The sequence below is a fragment of the Wyeomyia smithii genome, chromosome 3, assembly GCF_029784165.1.
Source record: "Wyeomyia smithii strain HCP4-BCI-WySm-NY-G18 chromosome 3, ASM2978416v1, whole genome shotgun sequence".
In the NCBI taxonomy this organism is placed as follows: Eukaryota; Metazoa; Arthropoda; class Insecta; order Diptera; family Culicidae; genus Wyeomyia; species Wyeomyia smithii.
This window is the reverse complement of record NC_073696.1, coordinates 111,787,016-111,795,698: the sequence shown is the minus strand read 5'-3', so window position 1 is coordinate 111,795,698 and position 8,683 is coordinate 111,787,016. Positions and strand designations below refer to the sequence as shown.

The following is an 8,683-nucleotide window of genomic DNA, read 5'->3' as shown; positions in this document are numbered from 1 at the left end:
TTCAGCCCAAATGTTTGTTGGGCGTACACACACCACGGCTTAGGACTGTTTGATCGTCGATCGATCGTGTCTGTAAGTTGTGTTGTTGAAACTTTTCTAGGAGCTGTCTCGAAGTATACATCTGGCCCGTTAAAGATCGTCCCACTCGAAAACCGCATCCACCAACAAAGGCTTCCTGCAACGGCCTGAGTCTATAAAACAGGATGCAGTAGAGACGAGAGATTCTCCGCCTGATGCCTGATCCGTCTGACATGCTACTTGCCCCCCGGGCCCCCACAAGCCTTAACCCGGTCCTGTACAGACATTAAAATCTGCACATGTTCTCTGAAACATTCAAAATGCAAAGTATCAGAAACGGACGAAATGATTTCAAAATAAAGGATGTACGGAATCAAATTGCATCATAAAAAAATGGTAAATTTCACTCATCCAACCAATCGCTTCTAACTTACAGGTATAGTAAAAAAACATGTTATGTAGTTTTTTTCACTGTTCGTTTTATTCGATTCCTCCCCATATCCAAATGCACGAACTTTCCTCTTAACACTGCTTATATGGTCTTGTACAACGTTTAAATCCACTCTTTTTATCCTCCTCCGGTTTAACTTCCTTAGGATGTTTCTGAAGGGCCTGCTTCATGATGTCCAGTAATCCTCAATTGGCTGCAGTTCATGTGCGTTCAGGAGATTGAGATGCTTCGGTACGAAATTGATTTTCTTAGTCTCGTACCACTCCAGAACATCTTTGGAGCAATGACACGACGCTAAATCCGGCCATAAAGTTGTAGGACCATTGTGTGACCTCAGAAGTGAAGTTAACGCTTTTGTAGGCATCTCTTCAGGTATACCTGCCCATTGACCGTCCCGGTTATCACGTTTTTGGCAAACTTTGACACTTCTTGCTTTCTAACATCCTCAGGAACTTAGAATTTATGATGAGCGGTGAAGTACGGGAGCCCCGGATACTGCCGGAAGTCTGACTTTACATATCATCATCTGGGTATAGAGCTTCCGTGCAGGTGTTTTCGCCACCGCAGAACCGTTCTTTTGAACTTTGTGCGTGTGTAATACTTCACGTTTTTTCCGCATCCTGAACGAAAGTTTTACAGCCACAGCTCTAACTGAACTGTTCGGATTCGTCTTAAAAGCTTGAACTACCCGCTTGTAATCCTTTACACCATACGGAGATCCATTTTGACCACTTTGAACCATTCCCAGCTTCCTACTGATTGCACGATGGGAAAGATTCGGATTTTCGAGGTATGTGCGCAAATTTGTTTTACACCTCTTCTGTTCTTCCGACTACATATTCGCAACGATTGCACCAGCAGCTGAGTGCAACTTACATAGTTGCACATGGCACAAATTCCATCCAAATGTTCATTAGAAAATACCCAATGAGTAAAAGGTTACAGCCATTTTAAAATGATGCAATTTGATTCCGTAAATTTACAACTGGGAGTAGGCTGGGAGGAAACTATCATAACGCATTTTTGCAAGAATACAAATGTTACTGAATTTTTTGATGAAGTTACAAAAAAAACTCCGACAATTACTAATAATCCGTGTTTATTTACTGGTTACTTTAAACAGTAATCTCTCATCGTTTTGTATGTCTCCAATTGAACACTAAATTTAGAAAATAAGGGATGAAAATTATTTTACAACGCGTATGCATTTTCAGAGTTTTGTGACCGTGCACTAGCGACCCCTTATTCTACGTATTAATCTGTGTGATAGAGCTTGGCATGATTAATATCAATGTTTCAAATTGTATAATCAATCCTATTCGATTCTTCGTAGATAACGCACAACAGAAATGTCAACCGGATTAAATGCAATCAATAAATGTATGTTAACATCTTCGTTTTCTAAAAGTCTGGGATTCTACACCGTCTAAAAAGTATATTTTGAATACATGAATCGAGTGATCAAGTATAGCTCAAACACCTCACACCTTCTTCTCGTTTTTATATATTTAGGAAGAGGAAATCAGGAAATCCATGCATTTGATCAAACCAAAATTATTCTCAATGAGCAGCGTTTTTACCATACTTTACGTTTTTTAAACAAATAATTCGAAACGACGATACCAAATCCGCGTTCCACCTAGCTCTGGTCCATCGAGAGATTATCTGCGTTATTGTTAGTTAAAACTGAAGAATCCTTTTGAACTGATTCGAACAATGGTTGCAGCTCAGAGGAACTACGAATCAGTGACAAAAATTCTGCCAAATGCTGATTTTTATCTGCAAAAAAAAAACAATTTGATTGCCTATATTAGTAAAACATCAAACATCAACAACATACCAGCTTTGGGAATCTGTAATAGTGCCGCCACAGCGCGTAGAGCAGATCGTTTTAGTTCATCTTGTTTCTCATACTCTTGTTTTACAGAATTAGCTTTGACCTTTAGGGTACACGTAGCCCGCAGAGGGTCAACGAATTGATCGAGCTCTACAAACAAGTGTCATGTTAGCGCGTGTCATTATTATGGCAGTTAAATACTTACTTTGTAACACAGCAGAAGGACAAAGAACAGCTAGTCGAGCCGTCATCAAGTAAGTCAACATTTTAATATCGTAATGGTCTTTCAATCCAGCCTGAACATGTTCTAAAAATTGCATGATGTCCACCCGATCAAGTCCCTGTTCCAGCAGTGTGTACATACATTCAAAAGCGGCTTTTCGAATATCCAACCCATCATCAACGGTGTGCTTGAACGGACCCATCTCGACCTCCCGAATGAGATCTTTCTTTACCTTTGTCTCCGAGTACAATTGGGGTAGTAATTCCGGCAGCAGCTCCCGTACCAAGCTAGGCTTATTGTGAACTGCGGAATTGAATGCAACTAGTGCAACTCGGCGTACCGCTGGCTCGGGATCCTGCAGCGCGAAAAGGAATTGACCAATACATTGTCGCAGCAGGGGATCTATCGATTGTGGTTGATCAGAAATTGTAAACTTGATAGCTGAGACGACAGCTGTACGCATCAAATGACTTTCGCTGCGTAACGCTAGTTGTAGCTGCGGAAGTAATTCCTCAGGATTAACCAGAACCAGTTTACCCAAACATTCAGCAACGACATTACGAGACCCTTCCTCGGAACATTCACAGTGTTTGAACAATTGAGCCCAGATCGATGGAACAGATGGAAGCAATTGTTCCAGTCCTTGTTTGCTAGTTGAAAGTGAGGAAATAACCTCTTTCAGAGAATGAAGCAGTAGATATTGCCTTTTTGGCTGAGCTTCGATTTCATTGAGAATAAATGGTAAATAGTGGTTAAGATTGCCAACAGCTATTGCTCCAAGTGCATGTGAGGCGGCTCCTTTAACGTCTTCGGAAGAGGCCGAGAAACAGTTTAAGATGATCTGTGCGAGGGAATCGATGGAATTTAGATTACTGAAACGGAAAAGTACATTTTTTAGACATTGGGTTGGCGATTAAATTTAGAGGTGTACTTACAAGTGCCTTCCGATTTCGCCAATGGTCAATAAATAAAACACTAGGTGAGCGTCGCTACGGCGATTTTGTATCTCCCGAAGAAATTCCCGAGCTACTGTGACAGCTTCTGCTGATACTTGTAATGTCAATGCAGCGATACATTTGGCTAATGAATGATAAGCCTGCTTGTGTAGAGTTTGTCCCTGTTGTTGACTATACACCGGTTGCATTAACATGTTTAGTAGATGGCGATAGCTGAGTCCTGGTAAGTTGGCTTGTACCAGCGCTTGAAACAGGTTCAGTGTGCAGTTTAGCGCGGTTCCTTGCAGCAACGGCGATCTAACCAAGATCATAACTTCTGGCAAAATTTGTTCGTGTACACCGATCAATGCGTGTGGTTGCTGTCGAGCAACAGAAGTCAACAAAACCAGCGAAAGTTGAGCCACATGAAGATCCGATTCACAGAGTAAGGGTGGAACCTCTGAAACAGCATTTCGTAGAAGTGTGGGGTCGATAAACTGATTATAATGAGTGACCAAAGTGTCAAGTAAAGTAAGCGAGTTGAGCTTAAGAGCTCGCTGATTTTTTCGGAGAAATGATCCTAGTACAGGGATCACTTCAGCAATTATTGGGCTCAAATTAACTCGCAACGGAGAAGCAGCAATCATAGTAAGAGCCTTGACTGAGCTGAGTCGTGTAACTTCGTTACGTAAACGTTCCATAAACAGCGGCAAACAAGTATTTAGATCCTGTTGAAGCATGTCCCCCATATTGGCAATTATTTGACCCATGCATGCAATAGCACGTTCCTTGACTTCCTGATCCACTTCGGGAGACCGCAACCTTTGCAAAGTACTCGAATAAAGAGGCTGGAGGTAAGGTGTAAAATCGAAATCAGTTTGTATATTCAGTGGGCGAATGACTTTCACCAGCTGCTGCAGAACCATGAGAGCTTCAGTTGCGATTTTATAGAATGCATCAAAAACAGCAGCCTCTATCAGTGGCACCAAAGTCTTTATATGAGGATGGAAAACCTGCGGGTTATGACCTGCCAACATACAATGTACGAAGCCCAACGCATCAATCTTCATATTTGATGTAGAATTTTTGTCATTCAATGAGTAATGAATGCCACTCATCAATTGATCGATATGATTGGATAAAGCTCCTGGGAGAGCATTCAAAAGCTCACGAAGGAGCAAAAAGCAATCTTGACGAGTTTTAACGGATTTCTCACGCATCAAGGGCTGCACCGCTTTAACGATCATTGGCACTTGGTCTTGCAGCATGCTTATCGAGCTTGGAACTTGTTCCATTGAATCCGGATCATGAGCAATATCATCTCCGATGGGACGAGTGGATTTCAACAATGCGATATACGCATGGAAAATATCTGATTTTACGTTTTCCTCGCGTTCTGAAATAGAGGTAATTTGAAGAGCTTTCCACAAAAAAAATTATTCTTAGTTTGTAAAGTATACCTTTGAAACGAGAAATCAAAGCTGGCGACAATGTTTTGTAGAAGTCCTCAAGCAATTCGTGTCTTGTAGAAATAACCGACTCCAAACATTTGGCCGCTGACCGGCGAACCTTCCAACTCATGTCATCATCATCACTATACTCTTCACTGTCAATATCTTCGTCATCCTCCATATCCATGGCCACACCTCCATCACCGTCATCTGCTTCGTAGTTATAGTTTGGATCGTAAGTAATGTACTTCAAACACAATTCCACAATCTGAAAATAAAATAGCAATCCATCAAGATTCTACGCAATAACAGTATCTAATAATACCGCAGGAATGTGTGGTAAGATAGCCTCCGGGCAGCGCTGAACAAAGGCTTCACAGGCTTGCAAGCAAAACTCGCGAAGTTCGTCGTCATCTCGGTGGCTGTACTGATTCAACAAGAACATCACACGTTCGATATGGTTGCAGAGACGATGACCTGCTTGTCGACTGTGGAAAATTATGGCTATTTTTACTTTTGCAAACAAGAAAAACTTAATCAAAACGAACCAAATAGCAGCCAGACACTGGATGTAAGTACGCACCATTCCCTCATTTTGTGGTTTTTCCAAACCATCCAGCAAATGCTCAATCACCTTGTTGTAGGCATTATTATTACAAGTAGTTAGTAAATGAGATAGAGCCACGATCGTTCGCTTGCGAACTGCTTGGCGGGCAGATCCTAACTGTGGAACCAATGCCTTTAAAATTAACTCATGAAACGGGACTAGTAAGTCACCGAAACGAGACAACAAATCCGACAAAATATCCAATGCTTCTAACTGAACCGATACATCTTCCTTCTCGATAGCATTACTAAGCTTGCCCGTTATTCGTTGGCATACGTTCGGAACCAGCGAATTCGATGATTGCGGCAACTCAGAAATAACTGTTTTGAGACCAATGCTCGAGATATCACGGAGTTGCTCATTGTTAGAGACCATGTTTGCACAGAGCGAATCCACAATCGTCTCTACCTGATTCTCTTTTACTTTGTTAACCAGAGGACCGAGACTGTATCAAATCGAAAGGTTTTGAAATTTTAGTAGCTTGAGAAATTCACCAAACTTACCATTTAACCGCCAAATTCTGTACTTCGCCATTTTTGTCTTCAAGCAAGCGAAGAACCATACGGACGACCTTCTTCTCTGACTCATCATCTAGTTTGATACTATCTTTTTGAAGCTCCGTCATCAAATCGTTCGTGGCCATAAAACGAAAATCCTTGTCATTGGAGGTCATCTGTTGATTGCAGAGATAAAATCGTGATAAAAGATTGTACAATATCGTCAAATAAAAACCTGAGAATAAAAACCATTGAACCAAAAGTTGTGAATGTTAGGCGCTATAACTAAAATCTGGATGTAAGTCTGATAACGGCTTCTCGACCTACTTCAAATTCTCCAGCTCAACATCTTAAGAACTATATTTGGTCGGCGTGCGACCAGACCGAACCAAGCGCCATTTTTTTAAAAAATTGAGTTTTTAACACCAGTGGATGTTAAATCTATCTTTCATGATAAAACGAAATCATTGGAACAGTTTATGATGGTATTATAACGAAATTTCTCCGCAGCAGTTTGCAGGAAACATACGGGGTGGTTAAACTTTGATCGCCGATTACTCGAAATAAAGTTTTTGGCGCTTGGTTCGGTCTGGTCGCACGCCAACCATTTGAAATGTGTTGTTTGAAAGATTTAAGATCAAATTTCATGTACAAGAGCCGTAGTAGAGACGGCAAGACTAATTAGCATCTTCTTACAGTAACATTCATTAAAACATTCGACCATTTTATTACGTGTAGAACGCTATAACTTTACGTTTTCTGTTGATAAGTAAAAATGCTTTCCAACGAAGAGATTGCAATATTTAGAAGATTATTTAGTCAACCGATACAGTAAGCTTAAGTACTCAATCAAGTAAATATGTAAATAACAGCTGGTAACGAAACATTCGCTCGAATGTCAATGCGACCGGGTGCCCAGAGACATACATCGTGTAATTACAGCAGAGTCACAAGTTAGCAGTAATGTATAAAATCCCAAAAAAATAAAAAATAAATCACATCAGGATGTGCAGAGAAGTAATCCAGTTTTGGTACATACGAATGTTTTAAACAAACTGGTTTTCTCTGCTTTTTCAATGTTTTTAATATTTATATAACTCAAACTTAAATATTTCTTGTCTAGTAAGTCACTGTGATAAAAGTCTATAAGGATCATATGTACTACCTTTATAATTTTATTTATTTTTGCGCGAAGCAGATATTTAGCGATTTTCTTTTAAAATGGCCAGTCTCCTGGTGGACCGATACTCAAAGACGGCAAAGTATGTATACAGTGCCCGAATTCGCAAGATAAAGTTCAAACCAACATCCTCTCTGAATCCAGATCAATGCCTTCCCACTAACATTAACTCCTTCCTATGTCATCTGTGGATGCTGATGATGCTCACTGGTAGCTGCAAGGGTTAATCCAACTGTCCTACAATCCCTCCCCCGATTGATCAGCATAGGGCGTGGCCATTGACACATTCATTCCTGTTTTTTTTTTAAATTTCCTACTGATTCAGGATACGGTATGCTTGAAAGGCAGTTTAGGTTTGTTCTCGTAACGAATGAACGTTTCGTAATACTGTATACTTCAATTATGTAGGTCTATACACAGAGCTAAGGACAATCCAGCAAATGCCTTGTTGAAATCTTTTAAATCATATGCGTTTCGGAAGGAATGGAGCTATACAAAACACGAAGCACTTGTATAAAACTGTAATTTAATCAACAGTTGCACTTCATTGAAGGCCTTTTCCCCGTGAAATAAATGTATTTATATTCAGTATTTGAGTTTTTTTTTTCATCACTACCTGTTGACTTTATTTTTTTTATAATTAAGGTGAGAATTTGTCCAAAACGGCATATTTTACAAATATTTGTAAAAAAATCAATGACTGACAGCAAGACTTCTTATAATAATTATCTCACAGATCGGACAACCTGATTTCCGTCAGAGTGCATATTGATAAGCAGTTTGCTGTCTATGCTCTGTATCTGTGTATAATTTTTGTCAGAAGAGGAAGTTTCCTTAAATGTTACTTCGATTGATATGCTTTCAAGGAAAGCTACACCAAAATTTCTCTCACCATTACTGTTCCCGATTAAAGTATAAAAGTAAGTTCAAGGCAATCGGAATACGACGGAATTCATTTTTGTATTTCGTACCTTCTCCAGCAGATTTGCTATTTGATAGGACGCCATAGCGTTTGATTTTCCAATGGTTTTGATTACGTTTAAACAAAACTGAAACTTTTGATGCACAACAGAGCGAGCGCACAACTTTTCGACTGCGTTGCAAAAATTTCCTTGGAAAATTTGTACACTTTTCTGCACTTTTCACAACACTTCACTCGATTGACGTTCCGACCAAAACTCAATGAAAAGGCGAATTTTGCTAACCGTGAAATATCGTGCACCGGTCATCTATATTCACAAACACACGGAAACACAAAAAATAGGGTTTACAGTTTTCGTTACAATGTGCACTTTTGACAGCACCCGATAGCGAGCAATGCCCAATACTAAAACTATGGCAGCTCTGCTAGCACAGCGGCGTTCCAGTACAACACTCATAACCAAAAAAAAATAAAAAAAGAGAACAGTCCTAAAAATTATAAGTTATTTATTTAGTTCTAATAGATCATTGCACACGAAAAATAACCTCACTTTTCTGACACT

The 8,683-nt window shown here is 39.9% G+C and overlaps 1 protein-coding gene across 1 annotated transcript; it reads right to left on the bottom strand.

Annotated features, from left to right (window-relative positions):
* Positions 1-1,551: 1,551 nt before the first annotated feature.
* LOC129731232 (cullin-associated NEDD8-dissociated protein 1) lies at positions 1,552-8,443 on the bottom strand. Its single transcript, XM_055691064.1, has 9 exons — positions 8,171-8,443; positions 6,026-6,195; positions 5,464-5,967; positions 5,241-5,403; positions 4,925-5,183; positions 3,465-4,860; positions 2,512-3,401; positions 2,310-2,456; positions 1,552-2,248 (listed from the first exon to the last, which is right to left on the bottom strand). The coding sequence occupies exons 1-9, from the start codon at positions 8,204-8,206 to the stop codon at positions 2,109-2,111; spliced, it is 3,705 nt and encodes a 1,234-aa protein (XP_055547039.1). The 5' UTR covers positions 8,207-8,443; the 3' UTR covers positions 1,552-2,108.
* Between the last annotated feature and the right edge of the window lie 240 nt (positions 8,444-8,683).